The sequence below is a fragment of the Rhipicephalus sanguineus genome, chromosome 5 (genome assembly GCF_013339695.2).
Source record: "Rhipicephalus sanguineus isolate Rsan-2018 chromosome 5, BIME_Rsan_1.4, whole genome shotgun sequence".
NCBI classification, from domain to species: domain Eukaryota; kingdom Metazoa; phylum Arthropoda; class Arachnida; order Ixodida; family Ixodidae; genus Rhipicephalus; species Rhipicephalus sanguineus.
In genome coordinates, this window is record NC_051180.1 from 205,232,919 (window position 1) to 205,252,618 (window position 19,700).

The 19,700-nt window shown below is 50.0% G+C and overlaps 1 protein-coding gene across 1 annotated transcript in view; it reads left to right on the plus strand.

The window, feature by feature from the left end:
• Positions 1 to 19,700, plus strand: part of LOC119394579 (collagen alpha-1(II) chain) — a gene marked incomplete in the record, with an annotated part of 1,710,759 nt that overhangs the window by 1,129,332 nt on the left and 561,727 nt on the right. The window contains 2 exon segments of the mRNA XM_049415838.1: positions 5,791 to 5,889; positions 18,818 to 18,979. Coding sequence (XP_049271795.1) covers positions 5,791 to 5,889; positions 18,818 to 18,979 — 261 coding nt within the window.

Sequence of the window (19,700 nt, forward strand, 5' to 3'; positions counted from 1 at the left end):
GTCAACCAGGGGCGTAGCCAGAAATATTTTTCGGGGGGGGGGGGGGGGGGGGGTCAAACCATACTTTATCGATGTTCGTGCGTGCATTTCTATGTGCGCGTGTATATATACGCCAGCAAATTGAACATTTCCGGGGGGGGGTTGAACCCCCCCCCCCCTGGCTACGCCCCTGCTGTCAACAGCAGCGCAGGCATGCGCGAGTAGCCGCGATGCAGCTTTGGAGCTCGTACACGAAGTCGGTTTGTCTGTTCCTGCAAAAGTACACGGCGCGAAAACTGTCTCGTTCTGGCATGACACGAAAGAGTGTTCTCGGATGAGTGCCGATGCTGTCACATACCGCATCCATTAAGAACGGCGAACGTAAATACGGCGTTAATCGTAAGCAGTAGCCGGAGCAACGGAACGATCTGCCGCTTCCCGTCGGTCGCAAGAAAATCTAATAACACACGGAGGCTAGTTTCCTAACCATTTTTCAGCATTCCATTTTCCTCAATCTCAGCAACACGGCACACGAAAATATGTCGGCATTGCCGTTCCTCTCAGCCGCCACACGTCGATAAGTACGCTCCGTGTGTGCACATGCGGAGCGCGCTTATCCTTCAACATGGCGGAAATGCTCACTGCGGCCACTAGATGGCAGCAATTTTGCATAAGGTCTATTATTGCTTTCTATATTGTATTTATTGCTTTCCATATTGTATTTAGCATTTTGCATTCTATGTTATTGGTTTCCTGTTATTTCATCTGCTATTTTAACTGTTCTCGCTTGTTTACCACCTGCTAATATTCTGCTACTTTTTAAAATCCACTTTTGTTGTATTTTTTAACTGAGGGTCCCGTTTTCAGTATTTATACTCTGGGACCCTCATCTGTATACACGTACTATGTAACTAACCCTTATGCCACCAATAAACTCAAACTCAAACTCAAACTCGCAAGGTCTATAAACTGCTAAGAATAACAGAGAGCTGAGTTATTTGGTAAGTATTCATTCTAACAAGACAGGGTGCGCAACACGGGCACAAGAAAAAAGTCAGGACACCACAAACGCCCGCGTTTGTGGTGTCCTGACTTTTTTCTTGTGTCCGTGTTTGCACGCCCTGTTTTTTTAGAATCTATAAACTGCTTTGGAAAAGCACCCTCTGCAGGCGTCATGTCGGCGCAACGTGAAATGTGGTTGTGATGCTAGCTATCTAATTATAAACAAAGCAATAAACGCTACAGATGTACTCCTACGATACAGGCGTCATGTCGTGTTAACGTGTGTGGTTGCTGTGTTGGCTCGGCTTTTACATTAGTCTAATAAACACTAAAATTGTATTCCTATGATTCAGGAAGCTATATTGAAGCATTGCACGACACCGGAGGCATACATTAACGACAGTTACGTATGACATTCAAATGATTGCACTTTAAAGTGCACTTAATTTCGATAATACTGGCGTATGTACACTAACGTGAGGGCTGACGTTACGTCGCACCATATGTTACCCTTTAAACGCCAATGTTTTAGACATGCCTGGTAAGCCCACGATGTGCACACAGCTACTGCACTTAAACATGAATACACTTACAAAAACACGTCGATCCACCTATAGTAACGCATGTCTCCATCTCATGAAATACAGCATAGAAGAACTCGCTTACTGTTTCGCATGAAACAGATTCCCACAACGCGTGGGATCTGCCGAATTTTTTTTTGTTCACGCAAGTATTTTGCTACCAAAAGAGTATTTAGGGGATCAGTGGGGGCTGATTTGTTTTGATGGTGTTTTTATGAAAATAGTTGGTTCTGAAATGACTTTTCTGGAGCTCATTTTCTATGCTTAGAGGGCCCCTCACCAGGCCGCATTGCAAATTCTAGTTGGACACTGAAAGTTGTTGCTTGCCAAATGAAGAGCATTAGTCAGTCAGTCAAGAACATTTATTCATGGTCCTGAGCAGTCTAAGCCGCAGGGGGACCCAGGGGGCGACACCCTAGCAGCCGCTACCGTATGTCGCAAGAATTTTTCAAATCGGATCATTACGAGCTCAGAAAAAATTTCACCATTTCTGACTAAAGGGAACCATGTTGGGATGCGAAGGAGCGCATGGGTCGACTTAAAGTTCCGTTCGTCACGGGCACCCTACCCGATGTTAACGCGTCTTTGGATGTGGAGCACACCATGAATTCACTGTAGTTGCTGTTAATGTTACTCGTCCGGAACTCTTGTTGGAGCACGCCACGCGGGTTTATCGCGCGTCTGCAGAATCTCGTTCCCCGACGCCATCACGTGATTGCTGAGAGAGCGTAAGGGGGAGAGGCCGCAGCGCCTTACCCAGCTCCTTACACAGGCCGGAACGCGCTAGCGCGTGCCAGCACACGTGGTTTTGTCTGCGTTACGCCAAGCTAAGACAGCATACAGTAGCCCTGGCCCCTAAATTGCTCTGCACGTATCATCATCAAGGCAGTCGAAGAACAAGACATAGAAGACTTCTCCTTGGCGCGAGCATGCGCTCTGCACGTATCATCATCAAGGCTGTTGAAGAGCAAGACGAAGAAGACTTCTCCTTGGCGCGAGCGAGCGCTCAATATCTTACACATGGCTATGGTAGGTTTTAGAAAGCGGATGGTCGCCAATGGAACTGCGGACAAAGCCCAGCGCAAAAGCTGCTTCGCATATAAAACAGTAATTAGTAGCGGCACGAAACCGTGATGCGAGGAGGCGAGCTGCAAACCCTGGCCACTCGCCCCGTGTAGCCTTCGCAAGCCAAATCCCTTCCCTGCTCTCATCGGCAGCGGAGCCAGAGGATCTCCTGACACATACGCGTGAACACGTGAAGCGCATTCATGGTCACCTGCGCATGACGTGCCGAGCCAGCCCGAGCACGCGAGCGGCGTTGCACAGCCGCTACTTTTTTTTGGCGTTAGCTACACTTGCCTAGCCGGAGCCAATTTCGCGTGGATCCTCATGAGCCCTGCTGCGCATGCGCGAGGATCAGTGATTTCACACAGCTGGCTCACCGTAGCCGACATCTCACGCGCTCTCCGCCACCGCCGCACGCGGCTCGCCGCTGCTGGTCTGCGCGTTTGGCAGGAGTGGCGTCGTAGCCGCGGCAGACACACTCGCGCCGGCGCGCGCGACTCGCCGCTGCTGGTCTGTGCATTCGAGAGGAGTGACGTTGTAGCCATGGCAGACACACTGGCGCCGGCGCGCGCGCGGCTATTCGCCTTCGCTGTGCAGTCGTCGTCGGACACTGCGCTGGAGCCGCTTGATAGCGCCTTTGACTGGCGTTTGCAGGTGGGTAACGCCATGGAGAAGGAGAGCGCAAATGCTGCTCGACGGCGCAGAAGAGCCGAGAAGCTTATCTCATCGGATCCCGAAGTAGTTGCCTGGCAATTAGCGGTTCAGCGTACGAAGAATGAACAGAAGGAGGCTAATAATCGTAGAAAATCTGGAAAGCTAAGAATAATCAACTGAACCTTTGCTAATGCTACGTATGTCCTGGCATAGCCGAGGTAAGCCACTGCAAATTTTTTAGGGGCGAAGCTCCTTAGGGTGTGGGTCGTTCCCTCCTCTGTAGTAGCAGTATGTAGCCACCTCGCCCGATCGGCAATGGGCGAGGTGGATCGGCAACAGGAGAGCGCCGATCGGTAAAGTCCCCCCCCTCTCTCTCGCCTCGCGACGCCGACGCTCCGCGCTGGATGCGTTGCAGATGCGTGCTCTAGTCCCCCCCCCTCTCTCTCGCCTCGCGAGGCCGACGCAGGCGGCGTCTGCTAGCGAGTTTCTTGATTGGAAAACCGACCGCTCGCGCTGCACAACCGTTCACTTACCACCCCCGTATATATAGGCACTGGATTTTGACCTCCAAGGTAGTGCCTGTATGATATTTTACCTGTGTGTGATTAAAGAATAAAAATTCACAGCGTATACATGTAAAATAAAGTGAGCTGCAAGTCGCAATGACTCTCATCGACCCTTTAGTATAAACACGCCCAATCTCACGTCGTTCATCATGTACTGGGTAGAGTTCCCGAAAGATTCACATATGGCGCGTGTCATTGGTGGAAGGCAATCGTTCGATTTAGTGCTGCGACGTACGCTAGGGGGACCGTTGTAATAAAATCCACTCGCTGTTGCTGCGCTTTCACTTTCGCTCCGAGTATTCACGGTTTACCGATGAAATACCTCCGGAGCTTCACCCCACTCATCCTCATTCACCCCGTGGATATGCTGTGGATTTTTTTTTAGATGCGAAGCAGCTTTTGTGCTGGGCTTTGTCCGTAGTTCCATTGGCGGCCGCCCGCTTTATAAAACCTACCATAACCATCTGTAACATATCGAGCGCGCGCTCGCGCCAAGGAGAAGCCAGGTCTATGGTTTGGAGAAACAGGCTATGCAGTTGTAATGTCGGTGCAACGTCAATTGGGGTTGGGGTGCTGGCTATCGAATTTTACAAGAAAGCAATACACACTACACATGTACTCCTCAATACAGGCGTCATACCATATTAACGTCTATGGTCCCAGTGTTGGCTCCGTTTTTTATAGCAGTCTAATAAACATTATATTTGTATTTCAATGATTCAGCAAGCTGTATTGAAGCACTGCTAGACCCCGGAAGAATACATTACCGAATGTGAAGTATGGTATTCGCAGATTTCCACCATGAAGCGCACTTAGTTTCGAGAAACCTGGCGTATGTACTCTGACGTGCGGGCTGACGTTACGTCGCACCATAAGTGACCCTTTCAACGCAGTTGTCGGCGTGCCTTGTAAGCCCACGATGTGTACACAGCACCTACACTTACAAAAACAGGTCGATCCACCTCGTAACGCTTGGATCAGAGCCATAAAATACAGCATAGAAGCACTCGCTGACTGCTTCGCATGAAACCGATTCCCACAACGCGTGGGGTCTGCCGAGATTTTTTTTGTCTCAACTTTTATTCATATAGTCAAGCAGCAAGATACACAAACTGCACATGTCATGTGAAATAATTATTGCAGTGTCACGTGCTACTCTTGGCGACGTCAGAGCACAGACGTCTACGTATAGGACCGACGTCACAACACTACCATCTACGTAGGGCGATTGCATCGTGTACGCCATCCCATCGTTCTCCGGGCGCGCTCCCGCGAGCAGGGCAAGCAGCGTTTAGCTTAAAATTTGACCCATTTTCGCGGCGCGTTTCGTTGAAAATTTTCGCAGACGTGATTGTGAACGTCCAGTGTATGCATTGCGCTCGTCACCTCAAGATTGTCAAATCTGGTTAGGGGCCCTTTAAGAAACATAATTTTGGGAGCTACACATTCGGGTCATTTCGGTAGACCCGAGGAAGATGGTGTGCTTTGTTGGGATATACGATCGGGGGCAAGTGAAACGTTAGGAAGTACTGCAATTACAGCGCGCAAGTGGGCATGTTGCATGGTACTTTATCTTTCTTTTGTGTTTCGCGGGCATCTGCAGGAAGCAAATGAACGCCAAAACTTCATAGAAATTTTCACACTATATTGTTGTGCGTCTGGCAAACCGAACTACAACATTATACTCAGGTTGTTATGCCCAGCTTTAATGCTTTAGGTCTCAGGTAACTAGTATTGTCTAAATAAGCAATTAGGCAGAACACAAAAAAAATAGTCTGACTTGCTTCATGCAGTACTGGACAACTTGCATTTGGTCGAGTCGTCTTAAAGTGCGTCGGCATATTTTCAAATTGTGTGTTTGTGTGTCGTTGGGTACGCAATGTTTTATTTTACCCTAACACAACGAATGTATATACTGACGCTTACACGTTCATTGTGGCCAGGGCCTGCCCGGTATGGATGGAAAACCAGGCGAGCAAGGCATGCAAGGCACACAAGGTCTATCAGGGTTGCCTGGACTGCCTGGCCCGAAGGGAGATCAGGTATGCGATGCGTCGATTTCATTGATGCCTTTTGCCACCATGCTCAGGGCGTATGCTGTTCGTACCCACCATTCCCCCTTATCTTACGTTCTAAACTTCTCATAAGCCCCGAGAACTGTGGCCACCCTCACAGAAATATATAATGTAACTGCTCGGGTTTTATGTGAAAAAACTACGATTACCAGGCACGGCGCAGTGGTTACTTTACACCACATGGGGTCCTTTACCATGCACATAAACCTAACCACACGGGTTTGTCTGCATTTCGCCCCGATCGAATTGGGCCGCTGCGGCCAGGAGTCGAGCCCGCGTCCTCGAGCTTAGTAACGCGAGTTACGCGACACTCCACTTACTAAGCTACCGCGGTGAGTGCCGAGCCTAACAGTATGCCTCAGAATTCGGAACGGCGCTGCAATGCAAACGTATGGCAGTAAGGATGGATTTATAATACACAGCTTTTTAACCTCGCATTGCACTGGTATATACAATATTGATATTATGGGAAAAACAGCGCGCAGACGGACGAGACGAATAAACGTAACGCAATACGAGCGCTAACTCGCAGCTGGTGATTTATCAGTATATGCGGATTACATAAACACGCAAGATATACATATTGAGCCTTTAAGAGGAACTGGCGGAGGAACACCACCATGCAAATAGAAAAATGCGGCAGATCTCACGCACTGTGGGAATCGATGTAATGCGAAGCACCTAGCAAAGAGCTGCATACATCGACTTGTTTGTCTTTGAGGCAAATGAAATCATACATGCCATGACATCTAGTTCACTACATACCGCATGTTTGCCATGCATGCATGTACAATGAAATATATACCATTTTAACGAGACAAACAATATGGTATATACCATGCATGACCTATCCTTTATGTTCATCACGCACGCGTGTCATGCCATACCAATTTGGTACATATCCACATAACAAAACGGCCGGAGGCGCACCATGACAGTATCATGTAGATCCCACCGTACATGACATGTATGTCATGATTCGCATGTTAGGATCTGTAATTTATGTTTGTCATACAGTCACGTCGCGCAATACCAATTTTGGTGTATATCAACATAGCGAACCAGCCAGCAGCGCACCATCAGCCTGGCATGTAAATCATGTCTTGCACAAAACGCATATCGTGATTTGCATGTTACCACCTCAAAATTACGTTGGTCACAGAGTCGTGCCACGCAATAGCAATTTTGGTGTATATCAAGCTAGCTAAACGACCGGAAGTGCACCATGGCATGTACATCCACTCCAGTCATACATGACATGCGTGTCATGGTTTTCATGTTACCACCCATCAGTTACGTCCGTCATACAGTCACATCGCGCAATACAAATTTTGGTGTAGCTCAAGAGAGCAAAATGGTTGCGAGTGCGCCATGAGCGTGGCATGTATATCATGCCATACATGACATGGATGTCGTGCTTTTCGTGTTACCAGCTGTCATTTACGTTCGTCATACATTCGCGTCACGCAATACCAATTTTGTTGTATATTAAGCGCGCGAAACGGCTGCGATCAGACAATGAGCGCCGAAAGTATATCATGACGTAAATGATATGCAGTAGTCAGAAGTTCGACGAAAGTTCGTCTGGTCAGGTATCATGATGACGATGTAGATGCAGTCACTGACGAAGTCAAGGTTGTAGCGAAGCGTTCGTAGTCGGTAATGGGTCGTCCTCTCGAGCGCCTTCTAGTGGGTCGTCCTCTTTTCTGAGAGCACGCCCCTCGTGCTGAGAGTCGGCCCCATCTTGTCTGTTGCTGTCGAGTATCGTCGCCGAGTGCCCGCTAATAAACCTCTTTATAATTTGGTGGAGAGTACTGGGCCTTCACAACAACTTCGGCCCTCACTCGATGCCCCTGGCTCTTCGATCCCGTATCCTGCCGCCTACCATGCCTCAAGACGCCTCCCAGCAAACGGCCCCTCCTGCACCGAACTCATGTCCCTTTGTCCCTCGTATTCGCGACCCTCCAGTCTTCACGGGCGCCGATGGTACGGACGTGGAGGACTGGCTTGCGATTTACGAGCGCGTGAGTGTCCCTAATAAATGGGACGAGGCAGGAAAATGGACTAACCTGGTTTTCTACGTCGCGGGTGTGGCGGGCCTGTGGTATAACAACCACGCATCCGATTTTACGAGGTGGTCCGACTTCAAGACCGCCATTATCAACGTGTTTGGCCGCCCTGCCATTCGTAAGCTGCAGGCCGAACAGCGCTTGCGTGAACGTGCTCAGAAGGCCGGTGAATCATTCACCAGTTACATAGAAGACGTCCACGATTTCTGTAAGAAAGCCGACGCCACCATGTCCAATTCTGACAAGATCAGGCACATCATGAAAGGCATCGACGATGACGCCTTCACCATGCTGCTCGCCAAGAACCCCAGCACAGTGGCAGAGGTCATAACGCTCTGCCAAAGCTATGAGGAGCTGCGCTGGCAGCGATCGATGACCCGTCGCTCTCCATCACGCGACGCCGAGCTCGCTGCCTTGTCGACCATATCTGACCACTCCTCGTTGCTCGCAGAGATCAGGACATTCGTGCGCGAGGAAATAGCGTGCCAATTCTCTCTGCTGGACTTTGCTCGCCCTGGGTACGCTCAACAGCCGTCGACCACCCTTCTGCCTCCCCTCCGCCGCGCAATCGAGCAGGAAATCGCGGAGGTCATGCCCGAGTACCACCAGCACCATCAGGCTCCTGCACCCTTGAGAGACGCCCAAGTTGTAGCAAGAACGCCCCCATCAATCCCTACGGCTGCCCCACCCATTTACGCCGAAGCTTCCGCCCGACCTCACTCCTTCGACGGGGATGTACCGGTCACCTACGCCGACGTCACGCGCAGGCCACGACTGCAGCCCACCATGCAGTCCTATCAGTTGCCGCCCCGTCAATCCCGTCCTGTACCATGGGTGGGCCCTGCCCCAGCGAACCGATGGCGCACACCTGACAACCGCCCCATATGCTTCGCATGCGGTTACGCCCGCCACGTGGCGCGCTATTGCAATCGCGTGCAGCCGCCTAGAGACGTGTCGCCTGCCACCAACCAATCGGACCGCCCATATTACGACCCACCCATGCCTCTGTCGCCGACGTCTCGCCCAGCACCATCTACCCGCCGTTCACCGTCACCACGACGCCGCTCGCTGTCAGCGATGCGGCCCCGTCCGGTCCCACGCGACCAGGAAAACTAGTCGTCGCATTCCACGAGGCAAAGGCGTCGACGCTATCTAACTGCGGAAGCCCTCAGCGAAGCCCATGGAAAGTGATAGACGTTTTTGTGGACGGTGTTCGCGACGTTCTTCGCGAAACGTTCTTCGCAAGGCGTCAGCTGGAACACGTCATTGTTGAAGACTTCCCAGACGTGCAGCTTCGCGCCAACTTCATGGCGACGCTGAGGGAACGCAACTGCAGAAAGTCGCAAGAAAGCAAACTGGACGCACTCAGGCCACAGGGCGACGCCCAAACTAAAACCGTCGTTCTCAACTTGTCTTCGTATAAACCTACTGCATCGGAAGTGGCCGTCCTACGCAAAGGATTAATCTTCAGTTCTGGGACTTCACCGAAACCGACGACAGTGACCTGCGCCGTGGAGCGAGCCGTTACACAGCTTCCTCCCGAAGTAAGGGATAAAGCTCAAACGCGCGCTGTCGGTGTGCTGTCAAAGTGGCGGACGCACGGCCCTCGTGCCTGGTTTTCACCGACCGAAAAAGAGGCAATCAAGGGCCTCCAGAACATACCTCCACTGCCATACTTCCTGTGGACAAGGGAAACGCCGTCGTGGTACTCAACAGAAGTGAGTACGATCAGAAGATGATAGATTTGCTCTGGGACGGCGATACTTACGTGGCGATGCGGAAAGGTCCCACGACAAGCCTACAAACGAAGCTGCAGAAACTGCTCTCGAAGATTTTCCAATTTGTACCGCCTCAGCATAAGAACCTTTACTATCACCTCCGGTGTACTAATGGATCTGCACCCGCAATTTACGGTCTACCAAAAGTACACAAGCCAGGGATTCCGCTACGGCCCATCGTCTACTTCACCATGTCACCGCTGCATCGACTTTCAGGTTACCTACACGGTGTTGGGCCCGCTTGCCGGAAAAACAGCTACACACTTAGGCGATTCCTCAGCTTTCGTGGAAAGAGTGCGCTACATTGCCGTGGGTGAAGACGACGTAATGGTGTCTTTCGACGTCAAGTCGCTCTTTACTTCAGTCGCTGTCGACTTGGCCGTAGCAACATGCAGAGGGGACCTGCTGGCGGACGAAACGCTTGCGGAGCGCACACCGTTGGAGGTAGCGGACTTGTGTGAGTTACTGGAATTTTCCTTAAAGGGATACTGAACAAAAATATGAAAAAGCTACGAAAACACTTACATTCGACTCGGACGACACGACTGTTCCTGTACGCAACGTTTATTTCACGTAATTTCGAGCAGTTGGCCGTATTTTTAGTGGATTGTGAGAGCGCGGCGGCTGCATGCCACTGCGCTTGTCGGCGGACGTGACGTCGAGTGCTCCAGCAAGAGGGGGGCAACTGGCACGCTCTCTCCTGCCCTGCCACTTCCCTTTCTCCACCTCTCCTCTCAAGAACCGAGGGTGGCTGGTGTGGCGCTGAGCCTTGTCCTCTTTTCCCCACATAGGAAACAAAATAGCGCTTATTCCTCAGAAACCGCTACAACTACCGAGCGTGTCGCGAGAGCGCAAAGATGCAAGGTGCGAGTGACAGTGGTTCCACGAGCGGTCATTGCGACTCCGAGTTCTACAGGCCTCCAAAACAGATGCGCCAAATACAACCACATGCGTGTGACCGTTCTGCTGTGTCAAGCGACAGCAAGGACGACGAGCCAGACGAGCCGCCGTAGCCCAACGTGGGTCGGCAGCCGGGACCAGCAATTTACACAGTAACTGATAGTCACTATCCTCGAAGTGTTCGGAGCACAAAAAGTCACGCTTTGAAGGCACCCACGTTGGCTGCGATGGGCGCGCAGCGCGAATCCATATCCTTCGAAGCTTCGGCTCTGTTGGAAAGGTATGACAGGGCACACCCTAGCGCAGAACAGCGTTGAGGCATTCTGCGTTGTGTCAGGTGCTTCACCGTTCACATTACGTAGCAGCACACAACACAGACGGCAAATTCGTAGACGTGGGCGCAAGCTCCGCTCGAGAAAACAAATATACGGCCGAGAGCGCGGCAATGGCGTCGTTGGCTGCCGGTTGAGAACACGCACGGAGAACACCTTTCCGACTTTCCTCCGTGAAAACACGTTTTGAGAGAGACGCGCGGCAGCGGGTGGCGGCTTGCGATGTCGATTGGTAAGCGATTTTGCTGCGAGCACGGTTGGCGAGTCACTATCCGCGGAGTTTCGCGTCACTTCCTCTTTAGTTCGCGGCGCGGCCGCTAGACGCGCCAATTCGGGAAAAATGCATTAAATTCATTATTTTCTGCTAGTCTCTGGCTGAAATGAAGGTTGTTTCAACAAATTTCAGCACCCAATCTTTCAATTGAGTCATTTATCTTGGCGGCGAAAATTTTGTTCAGTATCCCTTTAAGCAACACGTATTTCACCTACCGCGAGCAGTGTTACAAGCAGATCCACGGAACTGCCGTGGGGGCTTCCATCACCGTTACTACAGCAAACTTGGTCATGGAGGTCAGTGAACAGAAGGCGCTCGCCGACTTTGTTCCCTAGGCCAAGATATTCGTCCGCTACGTTGACGACTGTTTCTGCATTGTCAATAGAGTGATGCCACACGGCTCCTGCGTCTGCTCAACTATATAGAAGCCGCCATACAGTTCACCGCAGAATATGAGTATGACAGCGGCCTTCCTTTCACCAATATCCAGGTGAGCCGTACAGGAACTAGCCTTTCCTGTACTGTGCACAGGAAAGCAACCCATACCGGACACTACCTGAATTTCAATTCGTGCCACCCGGCCTGCTACAAGCAATCCGTTGTTTCTTCCCTGTTGACGCCGGCAACACGCATTTGCTCAAGTGACGATACAATGAGGAAAGAGCTTCAAACAATACATCGAGAACTAGTGACGAACGGGTACCCGAAGAAGTTTATTAAGAATGAAGTTCGTGTCGCCCATCCCAAGCCATCCCAGGGCAGGTCGTTTCGAAGACGCGCCGGCGTCCCTTATGTTCCTGGGGTCAGCGTAGCCCTAAGCCGCATCCTTTCAAGATATAACCTTCGCGTTGCGCACATGCCGACCAGCAAGCTTAGGAATCGGCTTGTGAACGCGAAGGATCGCTTGGACAGCAAACGATACCCCGGTTTTGTCTATAAGGTGCCATGCGCAGACTGCAGCTGCAGTTACATCGGCGAACAACTTCACTAGGAGAACAAAGGAACATCAAAGGGACGTGAGCAACAACAAGAAAGCGTCAAACGCCCTTGCTGAGCAGGCCGATAGCCACGGTCACTTCATCGATTGGGACAACGCCGCTATTATAGCGAAGGAAAAGAATTTAACCACGAGTCTACTTTTGGAATCTCTTTTTATCCAGACGACTCAGGACACTATCAACAGGACACATCGGAATCTATCTGCGAGTTACACCCGTTCATTACGTCACATATTAGCATAAAAAATTTCACCATCTCCCACTAAAGGCAACCCTGTGGGGATGCCAAAAGCGCATGGGTCGACTTTAAGTTCCGTTCATCACGGGCACCTTGCCCGATGTTAACGCGTCCTTGCATGTGAAGCACACCATGAATTCACTGTAGTTGCTGTTGCTTTTACTCGTCCCGAACTCTTGTTGTAGCACAGGTTCGTCGCGCGTCTGCAGAATCTCGTTCTCCGACGCCGTCACGTGATTGCTGAGAGAGTGTAAGTGGGAGAGGCCGTAGCGTCTTACCCAGCCCCTTACACAGGGCCGAACGCGCTAGCGCGTGCCAGCGCGTTCTGAGTAGGATCCAACGCGTTGGTTCATCACGCGTCTGCAGAATCTCGTTCACCGACGCCATCACATGATTGCTCAGAGCGTGTAAGGGGGAGAGGCCACATCGTCTTACCGTGGCTTTGTATGCGTTACGCCAAGCTACGACAGCATACGGCATTCCGGGAGTCCTCTGCACGTATCATCATCAGGCGGTCGAAGAACAAGACGAAGAAGACTTCTCCTTGGCGCGAGCGCGCGTTGAATATGTTACAGATGGCTATGGTAGGTTTTAGAAAGTGGACGGTCGCCAATGGAACTACGGACAAAGCCCAGCGCAAAAGCTGCTTCGCATCTAAAAAAAGTGGCACACGGCTCTTGCATGCTTAGTGTGAACAAGAAACCCGTATGGGTCCCGAAACGTCTGTGTGTTCTTCACCTTGACTTGGTCAGTGACCGCATCTACATCCTCAAAATGATATGCATGTCATGATTCTCAAGTTACCACCTGTCATTTATGTTTTAATTACAGTCACGTCGCGCAATACCAGCTGTGGTGTATATTAAGCTAGCGAAAGGCCCCGAGTTTACCACGAGCGTGGCATGTAAATCATGTCGTACATGACATGCATCTCATAATTTTCATGTCACGTCATTGTTATGTTCGCCATACAAGAAATATCTCGTCAAACCAGTTTTCTTATATATCCATTCATTTAAATGGCTGCGAGCGCCCCTAGACCTTGTGTTGTAAATCATGCTGTACATGACATGCGTGCCATGATTTGCATGTTAGGACTTGTCGCTTATGTTTGTCGTGAACACTTGTCACGCCATACCAATGTTGGTATATATGAAGTTAACGAAACGGTCGCAAGAGCCCCAGGACCGTGGCATGCAAATCATGCTGTTTATGACATGATTTTCATAATTTTCATGTTATGACCTGCCGTTTATATTTCTAATACGGTCGTGTTATGCCAGAGCAATTTTGGTATACATCCCATTACCGATTCGGCCAGGAGAGAACGAAGTCGTAGTCAGATAGATAGATAGATAGATAGATAGATAGATAGATAGATAGATAGATAGATAGATAGATAGATAGATAGATAGATAGATAGATAGATAGATAGATAGATAGATAGATAGATAGATAGATAGATAGATAGATAGATAGATAGATAGATAGATAGATAGATAGATAGATAGATAGATAGATAGATAGAAACGTTGAAAGGGCCAAAGGTTCGCTAAGAAAAGCTTCGCATTGAATACAGCCTATGCACGCGTAATGTCGGTGCAACGTCAATTGTAGTCTTGTTCTGGCTATCAAATTTTACAAGAAAGCAATAAACACTACATATGTCATCCTGCGATACAGGCGTCATGTCAGGTTAACGCCCATTGTGCTTCCAGTGTTGGCTAAGCTGTTATTGCAGTGTAATAAACATTACTCATGTAATCCTGTGGTTCAGCAAGCTATATTGAACCATTGCTCGACCCCGGAGGAATACATTAACGAAAGTTACGTATAACATCACATGAGTGCATCATAAAGTGCACTTAGTTTCGATAATACTACGTATCTACTCTAACGTGAGGGCTGACGTTACGTCACACCGCAAGTTACCCCTTAAACGCCAGTGTTGTCGACGTGCCTAGTAAGCCCACGATGTGCACACAGCTACTATACTTACAAAAACGAGTCGATCCACCTCATTACCCTTGGCTCAAAAACATCAAATACAGCATAGAAGTACTCACTGACTACTTCGCATTAAAGCGTTTCCCACAACACGTGGGATCTGGCCAAAGGGGACACCTCAGGGGGCGGTGATCTCCCCGACGCTGTTCAATATCTGCACGATCAACCTGTCGAGGGCCTTGAACAAGATACCGAACATTAACCACACGATCTATGCGGACGACTCTCAGTGGGTGTGAGGGTCAGGTCGAGAGTGCTTTGCAAGAAGCCATCGATGTTACGGAGCGCTATCTCCTCCCCACCGGGCTAAGGTGCTCGCCCGCTAAGTCTGAGCTCTTACTCTATAAGAAGAGGCCCAGAGGCGGTTCTCACCGGTCCTGGAAACCAGCAGCGGAGAGCCACATTACGTTATTCACCGATAACGGCTCCCCAGTTCCGCAGGTGGACACTATCAGGGTCCTAGGAATGTTTATCGAGTCTAATAGAGCCAATGGAGCCGCCTTCAAACGCATTTGTTCCAAGACCGAAAGCGCCCTAGGACTGATTCGAAGAATCGCTAACAGACACCGCGGAATCAGGGAGGACAATCTGATTCGGATTATCCACGCATTCGTACTATGCCACCTCGCTTATTCGGCGGCCATGCACAACTGGCTCGTGTCGGAGCGCAACAAAATCAATGCCCTAATTAGCAGAGTCTTCAAGCTGGCTCTTGGCATTCCCGTTCGAACGCACACGGAAGACCTCCTCAAGTTGGGAATCCACAACATGTTCGAAGAAATTGTCGAAGCTCAAGAGTTTTCAGAGTTTGTCAGACTGTCTGGCACCCCAGCGGGTAGAGCCATAATCGGCATGCTGGGACGCAACCACGTGGTTGTCGGTCCTGACGCTGTGAAGCTGCCCATCGACGTGAGATCCAAGATTTCCATACCCCGGAGGCCGTTCAATATGCATCCAATCTACAACGAAGCACGAGGACGAGCCAGGGGTAAACGGTTGCTCGCCAGTGCCCACTTGGACAAGGATCGAGCCTGCTTTGTAGATGCTGCTTTGTACACTCAAGAAGAAGCCTTCTCCTCAGTGGTCGTCGACTGTGATTGCAAAGTGATCAGCTGCGCTACCATCTGCACTTCTAGTTCCAGCGTTGCAGAGCAGCTTGCCATTGCTCTTGCGTTGATGGACGGTGTGCATGACATAACTTATTCAGACTCCAAGGCCGATATCAAGGCCTTTCAGATGGGCATGGTGGCTCCCCAGGTCCTACAGATCATTCACAAAGACAAAGACCTCAAAAATCATTCATTGGTCTGGTTTTCTGCGCACCTTGGAACCATTGAGGGTGACACGCTCAATCCCAACGGGGAGGCGCACTCGGCTGCAGGAGGTTTGACTGACCGTGTACCGGGTAACGCGTCAACTCCTGGGCGACCCGAGCCTCTCTGCTCGTACAACGACAAATGCAAGCACCACTATCTCTCAAGAAGAGTGTTGCCTCTACCACACTCTTCGCTATGCAGGGCCCAAGCTGTTACTCTCAGACTGCTACAAACAAGCACTTACCCGAGCCCTGCGGCACTGCACACAATGTACCCTGAACGGTTCCCAAGCCCGGACTGCCCCCTTTGTGGTGGTTATGCGGGCTTCGAGCATGTCCTGTGGGGCTGCGCCTCTGCCGGTGCCCCTTTCACTCAAGCGGAAATGAAGAGGCCCAGGACCAGACCTCTCATATCCTGGCCGTCCAGAGGGCCCGCGCGAGGGCCGTCAGGTTTAACCTGACGGTCCCCTAGTGGACCTAGCCAGGTGACGTTGAGTTTACTCGCGTCTATTGTGGACCGAATAAAGTTGTTTCACTCACTCACTCACCACAAAGCCACGCTACGCCTTGATACTGCCTTGGATAAAAAAGTGGACACTTTGTAAATTCCAAATTGTGTTCGTCAAACGCCTGCGGCCGTTCGACTGACCACGCCATGGTATCGCGGGAATCGGCATTCTTGGGGCGCTTCTCCGAACCGCTTGCCTTGAAATCATCACCGGGCCGCTTGGGCGCCATACGACTGACTCGACTGCTGCAACGAGACGCAGTGATATTCCGTCCCGCACCGAAGAATCCCCAGGCACTAAAATTCTCTATTTCAGGCATTTTTCCCCGCATGCTTCGCCAAAAATCCCCGCATAATTCTCTGCCCAAGGGCAGTAACATAACATTATATATATAATGTTATAACAGCACATGAGCTCCGAGATCGGAGCCCATGTGCTGTAAATGCATTGTGCACATGTGGTTTTTGAGTCTAACGCGAAGAGTGAACAAAAAGACGCTCCGTGTAAATAAATAGAACAAATCTCAAAGGCTATGGTTTTGCGTGCTACATGCGCCAGAAACGATTGGAGAATCCGAAGGCCTCGTAACCTAAGGATTTTGAACATTACAAAGAAATGTTTCCGTCCCTGAAATTCCCTGTAATATCACGATGATTCTCTTTTGCTCTTTCGTCTAAAATGAGGGTTGAAAATTCCCTGAAAACGGGAAAATTTCCCTGCACAGAACATCACTGACGAGACGTCTGACGAAGCAGCGTTGCCGCGCGCGCTGCTGTGTCATCATGTGATTGCTGAGAGAGTGTGAGGGGGCACTGGCGCCGCCGCTGGACGCCACCACGTTGGGCAGCAGTTGCGCAACAAGCGTTGCCGTTTGCCCGTTCCGGGCGTACTCGTGCCCCTCGCCGTCGACGCCCCGTGACGGTTGCCTCGTCCGCTATGCCGTGCGCCTCTCATCGACGGGGCCTTCGCCACCTCGTCACCGACGCGCACCGTGCCCCTGGCCGATCGTGGTCCCGTCCTTGAACTCCGGTGACCGGCTCCCCATCTTTCCTGTGTTCTTCTCTCTTCGTCGTTCTTGCCGACCATCTTTCACTTCTTTCTTCTTTCTTTCTACTTTTCTATTATTCCCACCTTACCCCCACCCCTATAAGGCACTGCGCCGTGCTCCCGTAAGGGCTGCAGAAATTAGGTGCCATTTTCCTTTCCTTTCCACCACCACTGATCGTCGGACGCCGCGAGTATGAGACGCTGAAGGCTTTCGCTTTAAAAGTCCTATGCAGGCGTAATGTCGGTGCCACGTCAATTGTGGTTGCAGTGCTGGCTATCTAATTTTATAAAAGAGCAATAAACATTACCTATATTCTCCTATGATACAGGCGTCATGCGGTGTTAACGTCAATTGTGGTTGCAGTGCTGGCTATCTAATTTTAAAGCAGAGTAATAAGTACTACATATGTTCTTCTATGACACAGGGGTCATGCGGTGTTAACGTCAATTGTGTTTCCAATGTTGGCCTCGTTTTTATAGGAGTCTAATAAACATTAAATTTGTATTCCTATAATTCAGTAAGCTATATTTAAGTGGTGCTCGAACCCGGAGGTATACGCTAACAAAAGTCACGTATGATATTCACATCATCGCACCGCAATGTGCATTTCGTTTCGATAATAGCGACATCTGTGCTCTAAAGTGAATGCTGACGTCACATCAGACCATCAGTTGCCCTTTAAACAGCAGTGTAATGGACGTGCCTTGTAAAGCCACGATGTGCACACAACTACTACGCTTACAAGAACACGTCGATTTATCTCGTAACGCTTGGCTCAAAGCCAAAAAATGCAACATAGAAAAGTACTAGCAGATTGCTTCGCATGAAACCGGTTTCTATACGGCGTGGGATCTGCACAATTTATTTCAGAATGCTTGCCAATTTTCCTGACCATATTCCGGTTCGGTGCGCCTTGATCGAAATTTTGTAAATTCCTTGTCACGTGCAGTTCCAGGCCAACGTAACAGCGGCCGCGTTTTCTACGCCCCGGGCGTATTCAGTTTCGATTTCACCCTTAAAATTCAATTAACAATACATCGGATAAGGAGGCGAGTTATGCGCTTTCTTGGAAATCGGTATGTCCCAAACTGGCACACTCTACAAGTTTCTAATATAAACGACTGCCCTGAAGTCAATAATCGAAATGCTAATCAACGAGTCTTTGTTAATTTGTCTGGTAAATGTCATTTTAGATTCGCCAAGGTATTTCCGTCTCGAAATAGACTACGTGTGCGAATACGACTGGAGTGTGACTGCCATAAAATTTTTATTAAAAATCTGTAATGTGCCAATAAATACCCTGTATAACGTCACTAAACGTTTCATGTCGTACGTGATGGTGCCATACGTTACCGTCCATCGCCCGATTTCATGAACGATGAGCCACCCATATCAAGCTTTATTAAACGGCTTCGGTACTCACGCAGGGGGAGGCCGGCGCTGAAGGTCGCCAAGGCCCACCAGGCATTCAAGGCCCGCGTGGTGATCCTGGCAAGGAAGGATCAATGGGAGCCACCGGACCCCCTGGACGGCCGGGAGAGACAGGAGAGCGTGGTTTGGCAGGACCCATGGGCCCAAGAGGCTTCCAGGTGAATAAGCACGGTGGTGTGAGGACGATTGTAACGTCAACGTCTGTGATATTTGTTTGCAGCCTAATGCTATTGACTTCTGGCATATGAACTTCGTGGTCAAAAGGATCGAATGGCTCATTCATGGTTACACGCACCCATATGAAACAGCAGGTGATGTAGCTATGATAAAGATCCTAGGGGGCGCTTTTCATATATTGCAATGTAAGTGCAACATGCAATCAGAAATTGCATGATAAGAGAAATAAGCAGAGAAATTGAATAAACATAGATGCAAGAACATGTGAGCGCCGGTGATCGCCAAACCCAGTACCTCCGTATTATGCGTGCGATGATCTACTGGCTTAACTATAGAACAATTCTGAAAATTGAAGAGGGACGTAGCGCTGAAGAGGGACGTGTACTGATAAAGACAAGCGCTTACCGACAACCGAACTTTTGAACAGCTGAAGACAAGCGAAGTTCTGTGATATATGCTAGCACATTTGGCCTGGCAACTATAGAAAGTCCACGTTCAAATAAAAGTCAAGAAACGATTAAAGAAATAAGCTTATCGTGCCCGCATGGTCGGCACTCTCGAGGAAGCTACGGACGCAGTTACGGTCTACTCATGCAAGCACCCGCAATTTTAAAGCGTCGTTACCCCGCTGCAGAGATAGAGTCGGGGATTGCGGTGCAACTTCCCCAAAACCAGGAGAAACCTTTTTAATGACAAGCGGGA